The sequence below is a fragment of the Sander vitreus genome, chromosome 8, assembly GCF_031162955.1.
Source record: "Sander vitreus isolate 19-12246 chromosome 8, sanVit1, whole genome shotgun sequence".
Classification (NCBI taxonomy): domain Eukaryota; kingdom Metazoa; phylum Chordata; class Actinopteri; order Perciformes; family Percidae; genus Sander; species Sander vitreus.
In genome coordinates this window covers 21,716,211-21,742,952 of record NC_135862.1, presented here as the reverse complement: position 1 = coordinate 21,742,952, position 26,742 = coordinate 21,716,211, and the positions used below count along the sequence as shown (strand labels likewise).

The following is a 26,742-nucleotide window of genomic DNA, read 5'->3' as shown; positions in this document are numbered from 1 at the left end:
AAAGATGGGGCTGATTGACGGCAGTTCCAATAAGGTGGATTTGCCTCTGTGCACTTTTCTCAAGCTTAGGGGAATACATTTAATGTGAAAGTCTGTCACAGTCAATATCAGTGTAGTAGACCTTTAAGCTCCAATGCTGAATACTGAATATTTGTATTCAGTACCCATGCTGAATGCACACACACACACACACACACACACACACACACACACACACACACACACACACACACACTCACTATATCAGTGCATTAGTCTGCTGGAATCCACACACATACTCTCATTCTCTGCTGCCTCTACACCACCACATTTCTGAACATTGGAATTCTTTTAAATCTCCCTGCAGAATTCCAGTGCGGTGATAAGAAAAATTATATTTTACTATGTACCTTTTCCATCGCCTATCACTTGAGACAACCACAGCGTGTCTGGCACGGAACAAATTCTCAGGCACATTTCTCAACAAGTGCGGTTCGTATTTTCATCTTCACTTGTCTGATGAGAATGAAAAGAAAACTTTCCCTCATTTCAAATCAGTATGTGACATTGGAGAGTTGCCTAAACATATGTATGCACACACACTGCAATGTGAAATAACATCAGGTTACAGCCCAGTGAAAGCTTCTTACATTTTTGTTTTCGGCACCACTGATCTGAAACCAATCCCCCGTGGCCAATATTGACTTAACAACTGTGGCGGGTGGTGGCTAGAGACCAAGGCAGCCACCATAGAAGAGCCCAGGACAGGACACAGCAGAATATGGGATGTAGAAGACACACCGTGACATTACTTTCAGTCACCTTGAAGTCTAACAACCACTCTGACTGATAACGTCGTCAGCAGATGGCTTGGATCCCCTGTTGAGTGTAGCAAAATGTACTGTGACCTCTACTTTTGAAGATGCTGTTGTAAACCGTGTCTTTTAACTTTAAGTGCCCAACAGTGAGTGGTAGGTAGAAAAAATTGTCTAGGTAAAGGATTATTAGTGGGGAAAAAAAATCAAAAGTGAAACACGAAGTGGGCTGAAGAAATGTTGATGCCTCTTTGATGCTTCACACAGCTCTTGGACTGATGAAAAGCTTTTGATGAGCGATCTTACCGTCAGTTGCATTCAGTCTCCGCCAACACGTAGACTCCCACATCTGTGGAGAGAGTGCACACTCGCACTTGTAAATTCAAAGTTGTTCAAATTACAACCTTGAAATTCTTGGCATTTACATCAGATTAACTCATTTTAGACCGTTCTCAGTTGATAAATTATTTTATTTAAAAAAAAACGGTCCGAGAATTGAAGTTCCTCTCACGGCCGTACAGGGGATTCCAACCAAGAGCAGACAGAGAGGAATATTTTTCCATGCTAAATACTAAATACTATAATAACACAGATTAGGGGGACCAAATTCTTTCCTGCAGACTTTGCAAAAGGCTTTGTTTGGATCTCGTAAGACAGCAATGATCCATGACTATTTTACCAACCCACTCCTCCCGGTACCTGGAGTAACGTCTTTGCTTTTTGGCTGGATATTCACCAGGTCATGGGACACTGGCCCCATGTCAGCAATGGATGGTTTCATTTCCCTCTGTAAATGTTTTAATTCAACAACATCATAGCTATGTGTCGCCGCTATGCATAGTTATGCGGCACTATGGGTAATGGACACAGCTAAAACAGTCTACAACAGGCATAGTTCATGTAGGCTATGGACATACCAACAAAATGTTTCACAACGATCAGTATTTAAAGTTTTATTAGGTTAGGACTAATCAATGCTCAGGTCTAATTTTTGGGACAAACGGGATAGGATTTGGGACAACTGCTCGTAATTGGGGACTGCCCCGGAATAAAATAAGGAACACAGATCCAAGAGGGTGCAGTCTTGGAGTCCATGCTTGCAGACTCAGAGAGGGCTGTCCCATTGTGGAAGCTATAGTTGCATTAGGGGCTTTTGTGAAGTCTTGTAGTCTTTTAGTGCCTTGTATTTTTATAAGTCTGCATTTCAGTGGACAGTTTCTGAGTGAATTCACCGAAAATTAATTAGTGCTTTACTGGTGATCAGCTAGGAAATCATTTAAGTATTTAATAATATAATATTATTATAGAGCCGTAAGCAATATGACAATCATTTAGTTTTAATGCAGGTAATACAATTTTAAAGGTGCTCTAAGCGATGTCACACGTTTTTTAGGCTACAACATTTTATCGTCACATACAGCAAACATCTCCTCACTATCCGCGAGCTGCCTGTCCCCTGAACACACTGTAAAAAGACGCGGTCTCTGTAGACAGCCCAGGCTCCACAAACAAAAACAAACTGCGCCAACCTGCACCACGAAACATTCTTCCAGTGTTCCAGCCAATAACTGACAAGAAGGATTTGGGGGGTGGGGGTTAGTGTGCGGAAGCACAGAAGGGAGGGAGAGGGGACGGGATGAGGATGGAGGGAGGGGCGAGCTAGCCTCGTTTTGTCTGAAAATACTTTGAACGTCAACAAGAAGTGCTTTCACCCAACATCGTTTAGAGCACCTTTTAATGGGTTAAAGAAAAGGGTAACAAAAGTATGTACTTCTTATGTGTCATCAGGGCTTTGAATCCGTGAAAAATTGTTCACCAAAATGTCATAACTCATGCTGCTGATATCTGGTACTGAAAATGATTTATTCTCAGTCAAATTCTGATTCTCAGCCAAAAAAAAAACAGACCTCAGCAGCATCTCACTCATGGATGGCTTTGGGGCTCAGGTATTTCAAAGAAGGGGGCAAAAAGGATTTGACTATATATGTATATGCTCCATACTATTATATCTTAAAAAAACATTACAAGGGCTACTTTCACTGGATTTTACAAGGACATTTTACTGTTCTATCACAATCTACTATTTTCACTATCTAAGAAACCTCAACTTAAGTGAAATACTTCAGCATTCAGTTTGCAAAGCCATTCATAAATGACCGTCTTACTCATAAGAGGTTATCAGCTTTTTTTTGACTTTTTCCAAATGGAATCTGCAGATTTTCTTTCTTTTTTTTTTAAAGCTTTTCAGCTGTGATCCAGAATGAAAAATCAGTTTTCTCTGCTTGGGGTGGAGATGTGTTATCATTCAGAGTTTTATTTTATTCATTTATTTTAATTTGTTTAAAATCTACAGAAGATCTGCGTCCGCAGATTCCGTGTGGCCCTGGTTATATGTCTACAGCCCTAACTTACTTTTCCTTTTTATACTTTATCTACTTACATACATACGGAAGCGTATTACATTCACATTAAAAAAAGTTTTAGACACCTTATCTCAGAATTACGAGATCCTGATCTCGTAATTTTGAGAAAAGATCTCGTAATTAAAAGAAAATAACTCATAATTTTGAGAAAAGACCTCGTAATTACAAGATCAGGATCTCGTAATTTTTAGAAAAGATCTCGTAATTATGAGAGGAATGCATTTTCACAACAACAGAAAACAGCTCTCTTGTGTGAAGCTTTCAGGCTAGCTGATGCCATGGAAGCAAATAGGCCTACGTCATGTGTTTGTGTAAAAGATGTTACATTAAAGATGATACATGTTTTTTTATCCACAATAAGCTTGTGCTTAAACTGTAATGTACGAACCAACATCATCACCAAAACCTAGCTTGTAGCTACTCTTCTTCGCCTCCCTTAATACCAACATACACCATGGTCATACACCTAGACACCCTCCGCTGGTCACACTAGGTATTATAGTTGATTCATTACAGCACACGTCTCACCTGTTTAGTTGAATCCGTTTTTATTTTGGTTTGGGTTTGAGACATTGGGAGATGCTAATGTCTTTAAGTACTATAGATGGGACTGTTATCAGTTTGTCGACTTTTCACAGGCACCTCAGGACTTTGCGGTTGTTCCGGCGGAAAGCCCATTCTGATCTGTTGGACATTGTAGTGTTTCTGTAGGATCAGTTGAACAGACATGTCCATTAACTAATACTATCTATAAAGTTACATAAGAAGTATCCCGCTAACTTAACCCAGCTGAATTTATGTATACAAATGTTACCTCTCGGTGGTACAGTTGCTCACTGAGCCGTGGCCTACTGACAACTAGCTAGATATGCCGGCTTCCAGGTGTTTAAAATGATCTCATAATTACGAGATCTCTTCTCAAAATGACGAGAACAGGATCTCGTGATTACGAGATAAGGTGTCTACATTTTTGTTTTTCTATGGTGAATGTAATACGCTTCCGTATATACACGCCTCTGGAAATAAGAATGCAATGGTTTCCGTAAGCAGGTTTGGATTTGGCCAGAACAAAAACCTTTGGGAAAGTCTTATAAACACAACTTCACTCTGCTCTCTCATAGAGTTGACGTTCATTTTCATAAATATAACATGTAGATATTTAGAGATCACAGCAAGATCTGTACTGTATAATATAAGTACATACTAAACCCTTTGCAAGTGGAATAAGCTTATGTTAATACATTTAGATTTACAGTTATTTGGACTTTTATTTTAAAAGGATTATATACTGCTCGCAATGCAGGACTATCTGACTTTATCCAAATAAAGGACACCAATTAATTGACAAAACAATCTGTAGGTTAATTGATAATGATTATAATTGTTCGTTGCAGCCCTACCTTCCTTGTCTAGATTAGTAGTTTTATCGTTGGACTTTTGAGTCCTATACAGCACACTTGCGAAACAAGTGTGCTGTGAGTGTAAAGGGCAGTATTCCTCCAAAGCAGACTCAGAGTATAGTGGCAAGGTGACTAATGACCCACACTGCTCTCAATTATTACCGCCGACACACACACGCACACACACACACCATATGATTTGTTCGGGTTCAGACTGTAGATGGGCATGACTCAGGCGCACTCATGGGCAGCTACACCAACTTTTCTATCTCAATTTCCCAAGACCCATAGACTCTTGGTCTAAATGAGGACATCAGCACTCTAGGAAATAGGTTTGTCCCAAAGAAAAGTCACCCCAGGTGCAGCACAAATTAGCTTTCTGCCCTGCCGCAATCAATGTGAAACTGGGTCTCATTAATTCCTCGGGTCACATCCCTCATCACACCTCAATCTTGCATCGTTCGGAAGCTATTTCCTTTTACATGGCTTTGAAGTTATTTTCGAGACGGGGTGTTTGTAAGGTCAGCATCAATCGAGGATCTTTCACATCAGTGTGTCCAAGGATAGTATCCATGAATTCACCTTCTTAGCACCAGGTGTAAGCTATATTACTTACCTTTACTTTATTACTTAACTATACTACTGTATTGCCTAGTTGGTATATTTATCTGCTAGATATCTGGTAGCTTAGTAATAATGCTGGGCTTGAACACATGGCTTCCTTTTTTTCCTGCTCTTGCCATATTTTTAATAATTTTAAGGATTGTCCTTCTGCAGAGCTGTCTCCTAACAAAATCGGCCTTATTTCTCTTTCCTATACATAATTGTGTGCAAGCTGACTTCTTAGGGAAAACAGATGATTTTTGTACAACGCGAAGTCATTTAAGATGGATGGTCACTCAGTGTATGTGGAAATTATCACAGCAAGTGATTTAAAGTCAAGTCTTAATTACAAATATTTGACAAATGAAGTAAAATTGGCCGGCACTAGGCTGGCAGCTTTCTATCAGTGCTGCCATACTAGGCCTCTGAGCTCCAGCCTCCAGTCTGGTCGGCTCGCAGACAGCCAGCCTGCAGAATCAGCCTGCACCCCCAGGAGAGCCTTCCATCCTGCTGCGTCTGCTCTTCTCCATCCTCACACACATCCATCCTGCCTGGTCGGCCTGTCAAACCCTGCGTTTCCCTGCCCGCCTTGCCTCCCTCCATCATCCACCCCTCCTCCTCCTCCTCTCCCCTCTCTCTTCCTTTGCTCCACTGGGCTTGTGAAGGTGAGCCAGTCCCCAGTGGCACTACTGTACAGATTGCAATGCTTCCTCTTGGAATGGAGGCTTCTCACTTGTGAATACTGGTGTAAAGAGTGGCTGGGCTGCTCCTCGTCTTCCTCCACCTTTTGTTTGGTTATTTTTGTCTTTTTATCGCACACTTCTCTCTGGATGTCTGTATTATTTAGTCTCTATCTTTATCTCGGGTCAGCTGTCCTTGACCATGACTCGGGGAGGCGCAGGCTGCTGTGTCACTTAAAAGCAAGGGTGACCAAAAAAAGCACTTTAGGCCAGTTTTGGTGACAACTGTCACCCAATCGCTTGTCCTTAAAAGCTCTTTTATGAGCAGGATGTGTGATGGAACAATGACAGCGACACGAGGAATGCTTCTGTCTAGCTCTGAAGTGACACTATGTCTAATGGATGCGGCTAATCATTTTTGATAGATGGTGTCCATCTGCAGTTGTGTAATGGATGTCTTTCTGTTGGTACACTTCTGTGTGCGTGTGTGTGCGTGTGTGCGTGTGTGTGTGTGTGTGTGTGTGTGTATGTGTGTGTATGTGTGTGTGTGATTTTCTCCAATCTGTAAAGAGCTTAAGTCTCTTCACCCCACTTCCAGCTTACCTCCTCTGGTTATGTTGCTCTGTGGAATATGCGGCTTATTTTAGTTTATCAAAGCTGAAACATGATTCTTTGCTTTATTCAAATCCTAAACTGAATAAATATCTAACACAGCCCTGGCTAGGGAAAAATGTAACACCTTATTTAAATAATAAAAATAACATAACTCTCGTGGCATTTACAGCACTTTCACAGCAGCTAAGAATAAAATAATGATTTCTAATGGTTTCTACCAATCGGTGCAGTAATAGATGTTTTTTTTCTCGCATTTAGCTTTGAATATGGACAGAACAGACTTCAATGTCCAAATGGATGTATCCCTATTCAGCTCTTTCCGAAGTGAACACATTTGCTTGTGTGCTCGTGAATGCCTTGGTGATCACAGAGTGTTATCCAGACCATCCCTTGTTGCAGGTGAACTCATTGCCTTTGCCTTTATGTTTGCGCAGGTTTTTGGAGATTATTATCACTTCAGGCATCATGCCGTGGAGAAGAGGGCTTTGTCTGGCCACAGGGGGATGCACATCAGACTGCAAAAAGAACCACAGGTAAGGCAGTTGTTAGCTCTCACACAGCTTGTTGCAGCACTCTTATGTTGGCAACAAAAGGCCAAAAGACAGATTGGATTACACACAGAGAGTGTGTATATCACAAGAGAAAAGGATGCCAGCATCAATGACAGCTGATCAAACTCTGTATTCTATTCAGTCCTCGCCAGTCCTTCCATCTGTCCCCCTGACCCAATCCGAGGCACCACATAGCTCTAAATTTGCTAAATAACAATACAACAGCTGGGAGTGTCTCTGTGTTTGGCCTTGCTTTTTCTCCTGTCTTGTAAAATCATTATTTGCACCTAAATGTTAACTGGAGAGGAAAATTGGCATTCATTAGGCTATCCAAAAACAAGAACATTTTCCATCCCTAAATGCTATCTTCATTTGGACATCGGGTTCTGAATTTGCATACAGCACAACCACCAATTTATACCTGGCATACTAGCGAGTATATTTTAGAACTACTCGCACATGTGCGACCTGCAAATATAATGACATTTTTATTGTTTTATTTCATGTTGAAAAAGGAGGAGAGAGCAAATCTGCCAGAGATGGCCAATTAGTGTGAGAGGGGGATGATCCGTGAGTGATTAGTCAACTACGTGGGTAACGTTATCTACACTCGTGGGTCTCGCTTTCGTGGCTTCACACTCATCGTCCGCACATGCTTTTGCACAGCGCTGTTGTTACCATGTTACCGTGAAAATCTTGATGTTGCCATCCATAATACATTTACGAGTGGTGATCCGCAGCCGAAGATCATCCATTTGTTTGCTAAAGACATCGAGACGTACATTGGTGAAGAAAATGCTGCGTAGTAATAGCCAATAAGGAGTTAGCCTTAGCCTACCATTAGGCCTCCTCTCTTTCCCTCACTTTACTACGTCTCAACCCGGCTTGCGTGCACTTCCGATCGGCGGAGCTGTGTTGATAGACCTCGGCAGTGCTGTAGTGCATTCACTGATTTATTTGCATTTTTAAACGTCTGCTCCGAAATTTGCCACACACTGCTGTACTGCTCCCTCGCTTGGGTGAGAAAGGTAGAAATGTGACAGCAGAGAGCGGAGACCACTTCTATGGAAAAAATAAAAAATACACACAGGATGCTAAATGCATAACTATTTACCTCGTAAAAACAAATCGTGCTTGTGTGAGTGTGTTGTGAGCTCCTCTTTCTCTGGCTCCCACATTACTCCGTATTTCCCACACTGTGTGTTAGATACTTCCATGGAAGTTTAAACACCTTAGATATGATTATTTCAGTGTAAACAAAAAAAGAGACAGAGAGGAGAGAGGGAGAGCCTGTATGAGGCAATAATACACTGACAATAATAATACTTTGTTAACATTTCTGAATGTGCATTTGTTAAGCACCATTCAATTAAAATGTGACTGTGAACTAAAATAAAACAGCACATTGTAGTTTCTGTATTTATTACCAAAGCATTTATCAGTAAAACATGGGGGAAATGTGAAAAATTGCATTGCAGGTCGATTTAAGATGTGTGCCTCTACATTTTCTGCCTGTGCCCCTAAAATGTTTTAGTTAGGGGCTACAATGCTCAGGACTAATAAAAAAAAGTTAGTCTGGAGCCCTGCTCTGCAAAATCTCAGCTTCTGTATACCAGATGTAGTTGAGTCAGTATTTAAATGCCAACATAGTGGAAGGAAGTATTTTTTGTATTAAGAGATTAGCAGTTTCATACTGCCAGACCCATATCCGTACTGTTTGCACTGTTCCTACGCAGAGATTGTCTGGCAGTATCCACTGTTATTCTATTGTAGGTTTAAAAAAAAAAGAACTGTATTGATTTTATTTCTTAAATCAAAGAGAATTAAACTCTTGTCAAATATGGGAAATGCTATTTTAGACAGAACTTTTTTGACAGTGGAAGCCAGAAGAGCGAGTTGTAAGTTCCTGTTCCTGTAAGTTCCTGTTGTAAATCAGTCTTCATCAAAGGTAACCCTAACTCTAACCCGTGAAACAAATGTGTTGGTTCATTAGGGCCAGAGCACCGACAGCGACGAAGGCCCTATTGAAACTGAAGGAATTCTTCCTCCGGCAAATGAATCAACTTTTTGAGGGGCTTAACATACTCAAAAACTCACCAAAATTGGCGGTCACATCAAGCCTGGTGAAAATCTACGTATTTTAAGGGTTTCGGGAATAGGCGCACAAAAATGGCTCGCTAGCACCCCCTACAAAGTTAAAAGAATTGAGCCCCTGCAGTGTGTTTAACATAGACTCACGAAACTTGGTACACATATGAAGCTTGTCAAGACGTACAAGAAACTTCATTGGAGCCATACCCTAAACCCAACAGGAAGTCCGCCATTTTGAATTCAAAGTTCGAAATTAGTGTGATTTTGGCCATTTCCACGTCGTACTTTAACGAACTCCTCCTAGAGATTACATCCGATCAAATTTGGTCTGTGCCATCTTAAGACCGTAGAGATGAAACATTTTCGTCATAGGGCGTGGCCGTGGCGGGGCGGCCATTTTGTGCGTTTCGCCATCGAAACAGGAAGTGGGTGTAACTTGAGTGTACATTGTCCAGTTGGTTTGAAACTTTTCAGGATTCATAGGAGTCCAGCCCTGACGACATCTATAGGCCAATATTGGCTCAAAGTCATAGCGCCCCCTAGTGGCAACAGGAAGCAGACCTAAAAGTCAAGGTGCTATACTTTAACGAACTCCTCCTAGAGATTTCATCCGATGGACTTCAAATTTGGTCTGTACCATCTCAACACCTTAAAGATGAAAAATTCAACACCTTATTAAAAGAAAAACTTTTACGTCAAACGGTGTGGGCGTGGCGGACATTTTGAGTGTTTAGCAGTGAACGAGAAAGTGGCTGTAACTACAGTGTACATGGTCATATCTGCTTAAAATTTCTCACAATCAACAAGAGTCCAGGCTTGAGGACATATACAGGCCAATATTGACTTTTGGTCATAGCGCCCCCCGCTGGCAACAGGAAATCAGCCTTATATGACAAACATCATCCGATTTACATGAAACTTAGAATGTGTGGTCTACTTGTGATACTGAGCCGGTCCCTATACTGTAACCACGCCCATGGCTTTTGAACCGTGTAAGGTAGAGTCTTGTGTGAGGTATCATTGAACTCAGCAGAGACTTCCTTTTTGATCAGTTATGTTTTGACCCGCCCCTATGCGTTGGCCACGCCCCGTTTTCATAACTAATGACCTATTTGATGTAGAGTCTTGTGTGAGGTATCATTGAACTCAGCAGAGTTTGTTTGTCATTGGTCATGGTTTGGCCCACCCCCTATGTTTAAGCCACGCCCCCTTTTCATAACTGGTGACCCATTTAAGGTAGAGTCTTGTGTGAGGTATCGTTGAACTCAGCATAGAGTTCCCTTTTCATTGGTGATGATTTGCCCCGCCCCCATATGCTTAAGCCACGCCCCCTTTAATAACTAATGACCCGTTTCTTGTACACTATTGTGTGAACTATCATTGAACTCAACAGAGAGTTCTGTTTTCATTGGTCATGGTTTGGCCCGCCCTTCTATGCTTAAGCCACGCCCCCATTCACAGCTAATGAACTGTATGACGTAGAGTCTTGTGTGAGGTATCATTGAATTCAACAGAGAGTTCCTTATTAATTTGTGATGGTTTGGCCCGCCCCCTTATGCTTAAGCCACGCCCCCGTTCATAACTGGTGACCCGTTTAAGGTAGAGTCTTATGTGAGGTATCAATGTACTCAGCAGACTTCCTTTATTATTGGTAAAGGTTTGCCCCTGACCCCTATGCTTTGGCCACGCCCCCTTTCGCAGCTAATGAACTGTGTGACGTAGAGTCTTGTGTGAGGTATCATTGAACTCAGCAGGGAGTTCCCTTTTCATTGGTGACGATTTGCAGTGTCTGAGTGCGCGCAAATGCACGGTCGCAAGGAGCGGCGTCCGCCAGTCACCCCGACGCGAGCAGAGGCGCGAGGGCCCGTCCAATGCTGCTTGCAGCTTTAATTTTGGTTAAACATTCTTTACACTGATTAAATTCACATTAAACACATTACACTTCATTACAACTGAACATACACAGTCAAATCTAGCAGACTTCAGATCATAGCACATCAACCTGAGCCGCCTTACACTACGGGCAGAAACTAGCAATTTGCTACAACCTGGCACAAGACATCTATTAATGTTTTTTTGTGCACTGTCCCTGTTCAAAATAAATAAATTATTAAAAAAATTACAAATAATAAAAATAATCCTTTTTTACTTTATACTTTTAACTTTATACTTCTTCAGTTTGTGCGTGTAGTACAATAACTTGACAAACATAAAGGTTAATATCGTAATTTTTTTAGTCTAAGAATGTCATAACCTTTTGCAAGCTGTGTTCATGGGCTTGGCTGCTTTTATTTACACCTGAACTGTTGAGGTGTATGTGTGCACACGTGTGAAAGGGCAGAAACCCTCTATTTTTTATTGCTGCTCCCACCTTGCTCGGCAACACGCTGCTGTCATGTTTACATTGGAAGCACTTGAAGAAGAAGTGAAAATTGCTTCTATTTAAAAGCATCTTGAGAGGTACCCGACTAGTGCTCAAAAGGGGCAGTTACGAAGTGAGAACAGATTGGGGCCATCTGTAGGAAGGTAGGCCTGCCAAGTAGAGCTCAAGGACTACTCTAGCTTTTCCCAAGCCCAAGTCAAGCTGGCTGAGGAAGGGGCTGATGTGGTCTGACAAGCGCTGAAGCCCCAAGGCATCATTAGTGAGATATGGTGACATTCAGTGAGTCCAGTGGTGTCAGGCTAAGTGGACGTTAAGAAGGCTCTGAGAGCATATGGGTACACAGGTGACTGCCTGGGAGCTGGGAGAGTACTGTGGCGCTCCAATGGTCAGAAGATTTGCTTAGAGAGCTCCAAAATCAGTAACAAATTACAGTAGATTTAGTATAGACAGTGACAGAAGCAAAGATTTTGTTATTGTTAACGAGGATTTAATGATGTACTATACTGGATTTTCCAGTTGTATGCAATGGTGAGGGATAAAATGCAGAATGGACTGCTGGCAAAACCGCAGGACTGATAAGAAACAGTCAATGGAATGTTGATGTCCTCTTTAATAAGTGGCTCGCAAGGAGCAAAATTAATCTGGTAGATGGAATTTGAGTTCTTCTGTGAGTGTGTGCTAGATTGCCTTTATACTGTCTATGCCATTTAGCAATACCAAATGAGAGAGTAGGCATCTTGAATTTAAACCTGGAGCCCTAACAACAGAGCCAGCGAGATAAAGACATTTTTGACAGAAGAGGTTCATCTCTGCCAGTGGTTCAAGTTCAACTTGCTTGAACTCCATCTATTCCGGGAGTCAAGTTTCTGGCTAAGGAGCAACAGTTTTTCCCTAGGTTACCTATCCACCCGCACAACCAAAAACAGACCAAACCTCAGGCAAAGCATGACCACTGCCAAAAAAACACCACAACACAAGTGAGTGGGTTTGTGTAATGTGCATTTGTATATTCATATGTGTGTGCGTGTGACCATGTGATCCCTCAAAAAGGGAAAATAAAAGGTTCTGCTTCACCTGGTTCAAAGAAAACACATTTAAAAGAAAGTGAAAACATAATGGTTGGATTTAGATTAGTCAATGCTTAGCTTTGAGCTTGTTACAGTGTTTCCTCTCTGTAATCCGGCTGCCGTCTCTTACATCGCCTCCTTTGTCTCTTTTCCTCTGCTCCGTGGTGCTAACATGCCACTTATCACCATCTCCTTTGAATAATCACACAGTAGCAAGATGACATTGGCAGCTGCATAAGCTTTTACCATTATGCTTGCGAGGGTTGTTTGTCATCTCCCCTCCACGCCCCACACCTTCTCTATGAGGGAAATAATTGATTAGTTTTGGGCTGGCTGCTGTTGGTTTTGTACAAACCGCAGTGCAACGCAGCTTACTGCATGCTGTGTTTCAGAGCACTTTACTATGCTGAGGCCTTACTGTTAAAGGATAAGGCTATTCTATATTCTTGTCATTGTCAACAAATCCCATGAAAAGACCAAAACCAACAATGCGTTAGTTCATCTCACAATACCCAGCTAGTCTGTGGGACTCAGCTCCAAGCCCACTGGTTCCTACTGAAGATGTAAATGTTTCAATATGAGTCACAGGAGGAACAGAAGGAAATAATGCATTTGTTGGGGACTATTTTCAGCAGCGGATTTGCTGCAATAGTGAGTGTTTAAGGCAATGGCCCTCTTCACAGGTTGCACATGTCCAAGGGTTGTGAGCAGTTTAACTGAAATCTGCAAGAGTGATATGTCTCTCTTAGATTGTTTTATTTGCATTATTTAAGATGCCTGAAAAAATAACATTATTCGGTAAATTAATTTCTTGTAATTCACAAGAAAAAATGTGATTGACCATACAGTGCCCATGTTCATCAAAACGTGTGGTTCACTGATGTCTGTGACAGTTTTAAATAGTCTTTGGAAAACACTGGAGATACATGGCACATAAGCTATATCAGGCTTTGGATACAGTGTCTGTTGCATCAACTCATTGTTGGTTTTGGTCTTTTCATGGGATTTATTGATAATTACAAAAAAATATATATCACCAGACTTATCCTTTAACATATCATCTTTCTCCATAAACTGTGTAAGCACATATTTGTAGATCAAAGTACAGGCTGCCTCTCCGTCAGTCTCTCTGCATTACAAACAATAACAGCATGACTTCTCCTTAGTCATCAGCCAGTAAAGCCCTCAGGACACTTTGCGAGAGATGGAGCAAATAGTTTATTGCTCAAGCGTATCACAGACCTAGAGCACGTTGAGACCTACTTCTTGTCTCTCATCTCTTTGTGTGGTTGTGTTTGGCTGTTCTTTGTCCTTGTTCCAGATCTCGGGGTGGTGCTTATACTGTGTCTCTGTATTCTAAATTAGCTCTCTATCACCAGCTTGGTCTTCAGGGAGATATCGATTCAACCTTGTTTTTCTCAGTCATTGTTTTTCAGAGTCACATATACACAAAATATCCACAATTTTCCATAATTAAAAAGATCAGATTACATTACATCCGATACACTGAATGTCAGTTTTTGTAAGGTGATGTTGTATAAGTAAGCTGTGACTTGAATGTGCTAACATTTAATCATTTGAATTAATGTGCTACATAAAAGAAACACTATATATCCTACAGTAGATGGCTGCTGTATCCAGGTCATCTGATTTGCCAATCGTTTGTAATTTAACTCTGATAGTAATTTGGTGTACAGTGGGCAGCAGTGCAACGAGGTCAGTCGTGTACCGTCCTAAATGTAATGAAATGGGATAAGTGTTAATTATTCCAGGGTCACTTGAATAAGGTTAATGGCTTCATTCTCTGAGGCAAGGTTTTCAACTGGAGCTACACCACCCTAAGTAGCTGCACTGAACATGTTCTCATTCAGACCACGTGCTTTATACTGTAAGAGCATGAAATTCACAAGTAGCGAAGCCTCACTACTCAAAACAACTCTGACAGCAACAAGCGAACAGGAAAAAACGATTTAAAATAATTTAAATGCTTGAATAACAAGTTGGACTGTCAGAATCTGCAGAGCATTGTACAGGAAATGCATACGTTTAGACACGCTTCACTTGAGTGCTCTTGACACAAACGTGGAATCAGTTATAGCTTTGTCACCTTCAGCATAAATCAGCAAAGCATGCATTTATCACTGACAATAACAATGCACAGCAGCATTTGCTTGCATTGCACAGCATTGCATTTCTCCTAGTTTTTCTCCATCTATGCAAATTCCTTCTAATACAGCAGTAGCAGTCCAAGTTAGCTTTCAATTATTATTTGAATGTGCTGCTCCTTAATTTACAACTTATAGCTGCCTGCCTTTTATTTAATCACAACAAAGTGTAAAGTTTGTTAAAGCGATGCCACAGGTCTTTTACACTAGATGGTTCTTTGGAGCACACACTTCTGTAACTAACTTATTTATGTAAAAGCTCACAGCTTGGATATGAAATGCTCAGTTATCAATGCACATAGTGAAATGTGCAACTTATACATCTGCAAAAATATCATATTCTATGGGTATCTCATATCATTCTTACTACTGTCAATCATGCTCACAAAGCAACATACCTGTCAAAACATATAGAGACATGAAAGAGAAACACAAACATGCTGAGTGGACCAGTAATTTCAACTGGCAAGTGGACAGACATTAAATGATTTGCTATTGTATGGCTTTTGGTAAGGATGTTTAGAACTATTTTTTCAGAAACTGAACTATAAAATGACTTGTATGAATAATCTATCTATATCTCTGTATGTCTGTCTGTTATTTACTTTTTGTGGAATTATCCTTTACTGTCAACCAACCCTACCAATCCTGTGCATATCCCAGCAGCCTCTAGGACTTCAAAGGCCCTTCTCTGGCACACTGTACAGCGACCACTTTTCCTCATCATCTCAGGAATGAAATAAATTAGATTTGCTTCACATCTCTGCCTCTGTTTCTAGTTATTACTTTTGGAACACAGCTGGGACCGTGTTTTTCCATGTCTACAATCTGTGGGAGATTGCAACAATTTATCTGTGTGTGTGTTTGTGTGTGTGTGTGTGTGTGTGTGTGTGTGTGTGTGCGTGTGCACCCCAGGTCCTGTGGGCGGAGCAGCAAGTGGTGAAAAAAAGGAAGAAGAGGGATATCTATGAAGACCCAACAGACCCTGATTTCCCCAAGCAGTGGTACCTGGTGTGTGATGGTTTCCTATCTTTATAGCCTAAACCTAATTAGTCTGGCATTATGGCATGTTTTATTCGTAAAATGGCATACATAGTGTAATTTTCAGTAGCATTTTAGAGCAGCATCTGCAATATGCTACCAAACAAATAAATTAGTAGGTGCACAGTCAGTAGAATATGTAATGATTTTTCATGTTTTTGTATTCCATTCGGAATGCCTTCATATTATTTTGAAGCCTATGGAGAAGGTCGTCTGCATTCAGATTTAATAGCAAAGTATTGTCCATATTTCAGTTTCTACTCTGCAATTATTTCTCATTAAACCTTGAAAGACTCCTTATTCAGCCCTCTCTAAACAGCAGTCAATAGTTTCAGCTCTATACCTGATTTAATATGTATTCATTAGTGCAGTGGCAGAAGTTATTAATTCCCTCATGGTCAGTCTGATCAGTTGAATTGCTGTCTGTTTGCCCTAATCTCCCCTTTTTTCTTTTCATATGCACAAAACCTCTGTCATTGCAACGGATTAATGACAACATTGACTATCCCAGACATAAATCACCAGTGAATAGAAGTTGTGAAACCACCTCTGCCATTCAGCATTAGACCTCTAATCTTTAGAGGACTTTCCCCCCTATATAAAGTATTCTAGGCCGCTCTGAGTTTAAAACCAAGCCAAAAAGGTTTTTGCTTAAGGCATATGCCACTGGTGCTGAAGTTTTGTCTTCAACATTTACTGTAGAGGGCTTTTTATATTGGTTTATTCTAGTACATGGGCCCCATTAGTTTGTAGCAAACATTTACTTAAAATATGTTTTGAATGGTGTCTGTGCAAGTTCAAAGACTACATCCAGGAATTTAACTGTACTTACCTAAACGTCCAGGTATCCTCGCAGAAGTGCACGTGCAGGAGTCGTGCCCTGTGGAGAAAAATGAGCAGGAAACCGAAAAAGGGGGCAGAGAAGGTTGTCTGTGATATCGTTTCCATTCCTACCCATGTTTATCTTTAACCATCTCTTTCATCTCTAGCACTCACTTCTCTTTATACTTCTCACTGTACCAATGTTAATCATCCAAATCACACTTTACCAGACCATATCCCCCTATTCGTCTCCCTCCCCCTCCTCTCAAATCTCACAGACTGCTATCTCTTCTGCGAGAGAGGCAAATGCCCTCACCAAGATTTCTGACTTGCAACAGGTTGTCTGTCTTTTTTTTATGAAAGCTTAACTACAGTAGGATGCTCACACCGAGCAGCTCAGCCCGAGGAGGCAGACATGTCGCGGGGATGCATTGCAAATTGGATTTTAAATGTCCATGAACCACCTCTGATCTTCCCTTTTAATGTCTCAGTGCTTATTTTTGTATTGAGCATTTCTGTTTTTAACACAACGTTCTGTGGCGAGCAGAGGTCTTTACAGTTGATTTAAGCTGTTCTCACAAATACACACACATTTTCTATTGGTCCGTCTGGAAAAGTGTCAGTCACAGCAGATTGATAGCTGAACAAAACCCTTGCGTTTCTTTCAGTCCACCCCAACACATCAAGACTTGAATACCAAAGTAGCCTGGGCTCAAGGCTACACAGGAAGAGGTGTAGTGGTGACTATCCTGGACGATGGCATTGAGAAAGACCACCCAGATCTCGTCAGCAATTACGTAAGTCAAACATACAAAGTATGACGCAGCCTCCCCGTTTGTAAACAACGTTCAGAGAACATTTTCAGAGAAAAATGAAACGATGTTAAATGAGAGCTTGAAGTTCAAATGACATGATTGATGTCCTGTTTTCCCATCTGTCTTAGGACCCTGAGGCCAGCTATGACGTTAACGATGGAGATGCTGACCCCCAACCAAGATACACTCAGCGGAATGAGAACAGGTAATTTGGCAAAAGCCGCAATCTGGCAACACCACAACTAGGATTAGATCCGGGCTTTCAGTCTTTATGGAAATTTGGCGAGAATGCGCAGACTTGATCAATTTCAGTTGTGAGAGTGAGCAAGTGCATTCCTAACCTCTTCGTTGTTTTGTAAAAAACGAGAAATGTTAGTGGACAGGGAATGACATGGTGAGAAAGCACCAAGTCTATACTGCTTTTGGTCCAGTTCTTTTGGCTGATGGATTTACATTTAAAAACCAATTATTATATAAAGTTTGAAATCACTGGTGCAGTCATTCTGCAAAGTCTTGAAAGATAGTTCCCTTTCTTTTTTTTTGTCTTGCTTCAGTACACAAGCCGAGCTGCTGTAGCTGCATTTTAAGGTCCCTTCCGTACAGCTCCGCAGCCACTTATTTGCCCCAATTTAGTGATGAAACACTAAAGCTCCAGCAAAGGCGAATCCTAAACCTTCATCTCCTCCCTTCTCCCCATTTCTCCGAACACCATGGTCTTCTGCCTTAGTCCAATCCCCCTGGAGCAGATGAGAAGCCACATCCAGCCTATGAAAGCACAGCAGGATTTGTCTCAAATCTCTCTCTCTCTCTCTCTCTCTCTCTCTCTCTCTCTCTCTCTCTCTCTCTCTCTCTCTCTCTCTCTCTCTTTTCTGGGACAACTGCCACCAAGTCCTTTTGTAGTAGTTTGTTGTTGTTTTTTGTTCTTTAGTTGGGGTTTCACAGCACATTTGGTCAGAGGGAGAAGCGAAATCAGCTTTAACGAGTTTTCATGAGATTATAGAAACTCTTATATGAGAATCTGCGCAGATGTTCTGATTTGAACTTTCACATTGTTAACTCTTCAATCTATCTCTCTCTCTTTCTTTCTGTCGTCATTCTAAAAGTATTTATTAATCTTAAGGCTACAGTAGCATCAGCAGTTTTTTGAGCATAGGCCTTGTTTCTTGTCCTTGCCGACAGCTGGAGCAGTCATGCAGAGCGACCCCAGCCCTTTCTGTCGGTGTCAAGTAGATCCCACTCTGTCCAACTGATGAAACAAAGCACGACTGGAGGGAATTATTCCCTGTCTGCACCACCATGCCATTACTTCAGAAAGACTCACACATACACACACATAAAAACACAGATATGCACTCACACACACTCTACTACTCACGTCAATGGAATTGCTAAATTAATTATCTCGGACTGGATCAATTTATGGGCATGAAATGAAAAGCAAGGGTGTGTCAAGCGTGGCGCTGCAGTGTTTGGACTGAATTGTGGGCAAATTATATCCAATGAGTTATGTAAATCACCATAAAGTAATACATGCCGACAGAGAGTAACGCCCACAACCCCCTCACAATGAGATTATATGAATATATTCATAGGAAAACAAAAAGCAAAGGAAAGTCAGAGGCGGGCATTTTTCATAGCCATGAAGGCCAGTTCATTTGTACTGATGACACACAAGGCTGATTTTTGAATTTTCATCTCTGGGTTTATCCTTTTAGATGCTCTGTAGTCTTGCATTGGCAGCTCTGGCAGATATTATTGCAAGGAGTGCAGGCTAAGTTGAAGGCTGGTTGAAGTCTAGCCAATCAGGTAATCCGTTTGTGCTTCATCATGTCAAGAAAGTTTTTTTCTCTACTTTCCTCCACTTTTCCTCCATTATGTCAGTGTGATATGGGCGTAGAGGGTGAGGTTAGAGCAGAGAATCACAAGAATGATTTCAGCTGCTGTCCGCAGCCTGTCAATAAATGAGAGATGAGTTTTTAGCCTGCGGCGGAAGATGTGTAGACATTCGGCCGTCCTGATGTCAATGGGGAGCTCATTCCACCATTTAGAGCCAGGACAGCAAACAGTCGGGATTTCATTAAGGGATTAGTTGTCCCTCACTGTGAGGGGGCAGCAAGCAGGTTGGCTGATGCAGATCGGAGTGGGCGAGCTGGGGTGTAGGATTTAACCATGTCCTGGATGTAAGCTGGGCCTGATCCGTTCGTCGCCCTGTATGCAAGTACTAGTGTCTTGAACCGGATGCGGGCAGCAACTGGTAACCAGTGAAGGGAGCAGAGGAGCGGTGTAGTGTGAGAGGTAGAGGATGGATACCCGAACCGAGCCCGTCGGGACCCGACGGTACCCTGATGCGCTCATCTGTTGACATTTCCGAATGCCTTCCTACAGTTGCTTAATAAAAGCGGGCTTTCCACACAAACAAACGTATGTGTCATTAGTATGACAAAAAAAATGAGATTTTAACTGTGTCGGGCTCGGACATAAATATCTTAATGCCTGTCGGGCCGGGTTCGGTTACTGCTCTGTCGGACACGGGCTGGGCTCAGACAGAAAAATGCGGCCCGATCCGCACTTTAGTGAGAGGACTTGGGTAGGTTGAAGACAAGTCGACCTGCTGCGTTCTGAATGAGCTGCAGGGGCCGGATGGTACATGCAGGCAGGCCGGCCAGGAGGGAGTTGCAGTAGTCTAGACGTGAGATGACTAGAGCCTGAACCAGAACCTGAGCCGCCTTCTGCGTTAGAAGGGGACGTATCCTTCTGATGTTATGCAGCATGTATCTACACGATCGGGTAGTTGAAGCAGTGTTGGCAGTAAAGGAGAGTTGGTCGTCAAGGATCACACCCAGGTTCCTAGCAGTCTTGGTGGGGACTACCACAGAGTTGTCAATTGTTATAGTCAGGTCTTGGGTAGGAGAGCCCTTCCCTGGAAGGAGCTCGGCCTTGTCAAGGTTGAGTTTCAGATGGTGTGTGGACATCCAAGAAGAAAAGTCAGTCAGGCAGGCCGAGATAATGTCTTCATCCTGTATCCAATTCTTTTGTGTGGATTTAAATAAATACAATTCAATCACTGATCTAAACGATGAAATACTAAACATTTTTTAACTTGCGGATTGTTATAAATCAATCAAATTAATAAAACCGTAAATGTTTTGTTTAAGTAATACTCAATTATATTCATTCTTTCCTGAGACCTCCTGGGGTCCTGGCTGTGTAAAAGTGATCATCAAAAGATGATAAAGATCATTACCTTGCTGTGCTATGTTTATAACTGCTACCATATTTACATCAGATCATATTCATTCCACATCAGAACGGCACACTACTGTGCAGATTTTCAGTTGACTTATTTTTATTTGGGTGCGATCCTTGGTGTGGTGATTTCATTTGTTCTTTCAGGTTGTTATACTGTCTCTGTTCCTCTAACTTCCCTGTGGAGAGCTATTAGCTTCTGTAAAGAACTTTTCACTCAAGATTGTGCAGTGACAGCCTTTATTGGGGAATGATTGGCATGCTACGCATCCTTGTGTGCCCTTCAGTCCAAACCAACCCATCAGCACCGAATCGAATGCTAAAGTGACTTAAGCTCAAGGCTGGGAAGATGAAGGAAGAGGTGTGGTGGCTAATCTGGTTGGTGGCATTGAGAAAGACCAAGAGATGTGTTTGCACGCTTCTCTCGCCTTATCAAATTGCTTTGTCCTTGGTGGCACATGGCTATTTGTTTCTCTGACCATGAAAGTTCTGCTTCTTCAGCAGAAATACACTGGATGGGAAAAATGCTAAATGCACCTGCACCAGTCACTGCAGAAGATACACACTTTTTTCATGATTTCATTCCATTCAATTATTGATTTCTTATGACATTAATCAAGGATGGACAGGCATCCCCTGCAATCATTAAGAGGCAAAGAGGGTGGTGACTTTTAGTAGGGTACTTTTTAATGTTTTTGTAAAGTTTTTCTATTTGAAATGTTAGCGTTGATAATCACACAAATTAGTGAATATGTTTATGGATTAACAAATGTATAAGCAAGAAAATTATGTTTTGACCTATTTTGGAAATGTGAGTTCTCTGGAGCGTCTTTGATGAATAAAACAGATGTTAGTGATATTAACAAATTGTTCCAAAAACTGTACTTGGTACAATTTTTTTATATTTTTTAAAGACCTTCATCCTTCATCAGTGATTTCTTGCCAATTAGGCAGATGACCACAGGTTGCCGTTTATCTTATAATGGATAATTGTGTTTTGTTATTTAAACAAACGATGGAGGAAATAAACTTGTCCATGAGTCTATTGAGAGACTTCCAGCTGACAGCGGGGTCTGTGAGCGTCACTGGTCGGCCGCAACCAGCTGGCTGTCACGTCAGACTGGAGCTTCTCAAGCAAAACTGCCCATATTCAAACTCTCCACAGTTGATTTCTTGCAGTTGTTAGCTGCAGCTACTATGGCAAACTACCGATCTAGATTCTAGAATCGGTTGCTTTTCCTTGGGTTCCCGGATGTTAACACTGAATTTTAAACATTGCATTTTGCAGCTGAATTTGGCCCGTTGAATTTGAGGAAGTTGAAAATATATTAGTTGATTAGTTGTAGTTAATACATTGTATTTTGAAATGTATTGAATTTTTTTATGTTGAATGTATGAACTTATAAAAATAAAGGTGAGAATTATTTGTTGAAAATTTGAAGAGTAAAATTTAGAGGCAAAAAATTCTGATACATAATTTCAATGCATAAATATTCAGTGCTAGAAATTCAATGTTTTTTTTTTTTTTTTTTAAAGATTATTTTTTTGGGGGCTTTTCCCTCTTATTTAAAAGTGGAAGAGAGATGGGGGATGACACGCAGCAAAGGGCAGCAGGTCAGATTCAAACCCTGCGCCGCTGCAGGACTCAGCCAACGTGGGGCGAACGCTCTTACTGGGTGAGCCAGAGGTCGCCCCAGAAATCCAATGGCTTTTTAATTCCGATGAAACAGATTTACTTCCATACTTACTTAACCAACCATATTGTTTAAATCAAAAAGTGACAGCTACAGACTCTGGAGGTTAAATGTTTATGTGCTTCACTATAAACACAACATTTAAAATGTGTTATTGTGCAATATTTTGTATATATTTTTAAGTCTCAATCCACTTTGAATTCAGGCTGCAACACCAGAAAATGGCAATGGGGTTAAATATTATCCGCGGGCACTGTGTCCTTGGCCAAATGCTGGCAGACAAGTGGCAGATAAGGTCTGAGATGTTTGCTATTTAAGTATGTGAATGCAAATGAAAATGCCTGTCCTGTGCTCTGCAAATCCATAGCCCTTCTGTACACATACTGCATGACATAAACCTGAGTCGTCAAGGGTGTGATACAGGACAAATCAGACTGAAGGAGAGCACAAATCAAAGAAGACGGCTTCCTCCTGCGTCGTCTGCTTTTGTGCCTCTGTTACAGTGTTTGACACAGCAGGTCGCACCGCGCTGCGCTGACTTTGCTGCTGACATATTTCAGAACACAACATTGTGTATAATTGGCATTCCTCAAGCAACAGCATTCAGTATGTTTTTTGTTTTTTTTGACAAAAGAGCTATAGTTTGTCCTTGGTGGTTTAAGAAGCAGAACACATTTTTAAATAGACAAACTTTAGTGTGTGAAGTACTTGTGTTGCGGAATAGAGGCAGTTGTTTCTTAATCCACTAATGCATGCAGAAGATGCACTCTACCCAGTATAACACAAGTAAACCGTAAAGAGTGAGCGTACCTTGGTGAAAAGGAAACTTGTGTAAGCCTTATTATGAGACTTAATTTGTCATTCTGAGCCTTGACATCTTGACATACGTTTTCTCAGACGCTAAGGCGGACTGTTGGCGGTGTGAACGGAGAAAGAATAGGAAAACAAAATATATATATTTTCTCTATTTACTCTGGCCATCACACAGTGCAGATAAATGCTCTCCACTGTTTACACTGGGTTTATCAATTATTGTTTACAATGCTGCCAGCCTTTGTCAGGCCTGAATAATGTAATTCTGCTTCCTGCGTCTTGTTTATTCTGCCTGGAACAGCGTGTTTATTTTCCAGACAGCCAGGCAGACATTTTTTGGAGGTGATGTTGGCAGGAACCTCACTCTTAAACCTGTCTGCTTTCCTATTAAAATCTTTGCTTAAGAAAAGGATTGGGTGTGATTGAAAGCTGCTATTTTCTAAACATTTCGACAAGGTCTAGCCCATGGTGATTGGAGGTGGCAGTCTGACCACCTGGAGTCAGTCAGTATTACCCTGCTCAGCTGACTGTTGAATACTGTTGAATGGGATGGTAAAGCAGTAGTGTCTGTGTGAAGATAGTCCAGTTCAGACATGCTAGGCAATGTTGAGCAATTAGTTTCTTTTTCATTTAGGTTACTGTTTGATCACTTTTAAGCCATCTGGAATACTTTTAACATCCTGTATTGCTTGACAGACTGTATTTAGTTTGTTTTCAGTAACCCACACTGAGACACTGTACATCTCTCTTCTTGTGTTCATTTATGTCCTTTTTAGATACTTTATCATTGGGCAATGGTCATTCTATCCACAATAGTCCCGTTAAAATTGTTTATTTCCTCTCCTACCATAGTGCTCCATATAGCAGAGTAATGAATTTTATTCAGAGTAGCGCAGCTGTTGCCTTGCAGTAAAAAAATGCATTTCGATTTCTGGCCCCCTTTTTTGTAGAGTTAGATTTTTTTCCTTCCATGTCCCCATGAATGTACTCCCACATAAGGATATGCAAGTCAGATGGATTTAAAACTCTAGATTGCCTATGGGCATGACAGTTACCGTGTCTATCTACATTTTCCGGAAGATGGACTGACAACTTTTCCAAAGTGTTTCTTTGCCACTGCTCATTATATTGTACAATTAAGAAAAGGGGTCATCACTCTAAGTAGCCAGAAATGAAAATGATTTGTGGTTTTCTCAAACCCAGTACATGAAAACCTGGAATTTTAAACAAAGTGATTATCTTCTCTACAAGGCAGGAGACAGCTCCTCTGTGTTCGAGCACACAATGAAGAGATCTCCACTTCACACTCCAGTGTAACCATTTGAACAGACCTGCCTAAGGCCACAGCTGAGCAGAAAATAGCCTGATCCTTTTGGCAGCTCCAATAAACGGAACCTATTTAGTCCCTCTAAAAACAAATATAAATCAACCAACAGAGCAGTGCTAAGAGACAGATCCTACAGTTTAGTGATGCATATTCAACACACATGCTCTATACAACACAACCCAAATACTACATGAGTGTGTACGTGTGATCATATTCGTCTACCAACTGTTAACATAAATTCTCAGTGCTTGAATACATGTCTCTCTGTTGTGCTGAATGAACAAGTATGCCCTGTCAGCTTCGAGAAACAATGTGCTTTTCTCACTCATCTGCTGGTAGTAACACCTACAGAACTGTGAAACTTTTGTTGAATCGTTTGGGTCCACTCATCTAGCTCAAATGGGCACTCCACCGATTTTATCTGAGTTCAGTTAATTCATCACAGTGATTACTACTACTCAGCCTGTTAAAATAAATGTGTACGTTTTCGTGGCTCTGGAGGAGCTTTCTAAAAGTTGTTATAAACTGGCGGTTTTGTGTTTGAAAGAAGTGGGCCTATATGAGGCAAGGAGAGTCTAATGAAAGATGCTGTCAAGCTGCATTATGGGAAATTTAAGTTTTGGAGCTTGACCCACACTTGGAACCAAAAGTCAGGGTACTTAGTTTTCCTGATCAAAATGTGGGCGAAGTGTCACCTTCAATAAGAAGAAGCTGTTTTTGCAATGTAGAATTCTTAGTATATAATTGATGGCTTTGTCTGCATACTGTACATTAATAAACTGCACTGCACAGTATATTAACTCTGTATGATCTCTGGTTGCATTGCATCCTGTCAAGAGAGATTGTGTTGGGTGACATGTCTACATTCTCCAGTAAATGGCAGGGCAATGACTTGACCGAATATGGTGCCTTGTCCTGAGGAGGAGATAAAAGCATTACCTCACTCTGTCCCTTTGCTCCTTCTGATAAGATAAGGCAGGTCACATTGGCTGTGTGAATAGAAAGTCTCTCGTTCAGCTGTCTTTTTATTTTCGATTTGTTTGGTCTTTTCTCCACAGCCTTTTAGACAAAGCATGCCATTTTTGCCATCCTCCGGCTCACACTTTAATGATTTATTCACTGTGTCGTTCTCCCTGACATAGGGCTGCACTATTTTTAAAGTGTTTGTTGTTTTCCCACATCTTTTGTATAAACTTTAACTTTTCAAGCATGACCCGGGGAGTCGTCGTGTCTGACACCTCTTCCAATCTATTTCAAATGGATAAAAAATTGAGGCATTCAGCAAAGTGTCTCGGAAATCATTTCATTTCATGGACATTTGGCAGATAGAACTGTGGCTTCGCCTCAAACCCTTTTGTCTGCTCTGCAACACCTGAGCCTCCCTGGATATATTAAGCTGTCTGGCTGGTTTAGCGGGATTCAATCCGGGCCAATCACTCATTCGCACACACATGCATGTGCACATGCAGATAGTATTCAAAACAGCTGCATATTGGTGTGTACAGCTTCTCTATAAACATCTTTCCAGGCCCCTGGCTTTGTGTTGACTTCGTCCATCTTGGCTAAATCCCCTGCCTGGCATCACATCTATGGCTGCAGCTCCTTGGTCTTAGGATATGTGCTGTCTGGAGCACAAAAGCCTTTTTTTACGATGTTGTGAATGAAACAATAACTGTACGTGCAGGTAGTTGCAACTAAAGGCATCGCAGACCTCATGTCAAAGTATTAACCGTCATGGGCTTTCATTTGAATTTTAAATACAACACACGCCTTTGTTTTCAGCTTGAGCTGGGATTGTTTGGTTTTGGTCACTAATCACATATTTAGGAAAAAAACAATTTATTTCCCAGCCACATATTCAGAGCTTTGTTTTAAAAGGCAATGCTGTGAGCCAAGCTTTTTTTTGTTCCTTTTTTTTTTTAAACAACATTGAGAGTTGACATTTGAAGCTGCTATTTGAAGTGTGATTCAACTGCAAATGCCTGCACATTGCAAGCATGTAGTATTTTGGACCAAGCCATCTGGCTGGCCATGGTGCTGACTGTGTGTGTTTCTGGCCAGTGTGGATGGTCGCAGGCTCCCTGGCCTGTGTATTAACGTGTAGTGAAAGAATGTGTTCTCATTAGAAATCATTTTCCTCTGTTTACTCAGACATGAAAATTGCTTTACAATGTAGCTAAACTTCAAATTAAACCAACAAGTGCTAACCTAA

The 26,742-nt window shown here is 41.2% G+C and overlaps 1 protein-coding gene across 4 annotated transcripts in view; it reads left to right on the top strand.

Annotated features, from left to right (window-relative positions):
* furinb (furin (paired basic amino acid cleaving enzyme) b) overlaps window positions 1-26,742 on the top strand; it is a 79,436-nt gene that overhangs the window by 27,720 nt on the left and 24,974 nt on the right. For 3 of the 4 annotated variants that reach the window (XM_078257483.1, XM_078257482.1, XM_078257485.1), the window contains exons 3-7: window positions 6,950-7,048; window positions 15,688-15,783; window positions 16,658-16,738; window positions 17,304-17,432; window positions 17,579-17,655. In XM_078257483.1, the coding sequence (XP_078113609.1) occupies window positions 6,950-7,048; window positions 15,688-15,783; window positions 16,658-16,738; window positions 17,304-17,432; window positions 17,579-17,655 (482 nt within the window). The remainder of the gene's footprint in view (window positions 1-6,949; window positions 7,049-15,687; window positions 15,784-16,657; window positions 16,739-17,303; window positions 17,433-17,578; window positions 17,656-26,742) is intronic. The other variant, XM_078257486.1, reaches the window with a different exon arrangement.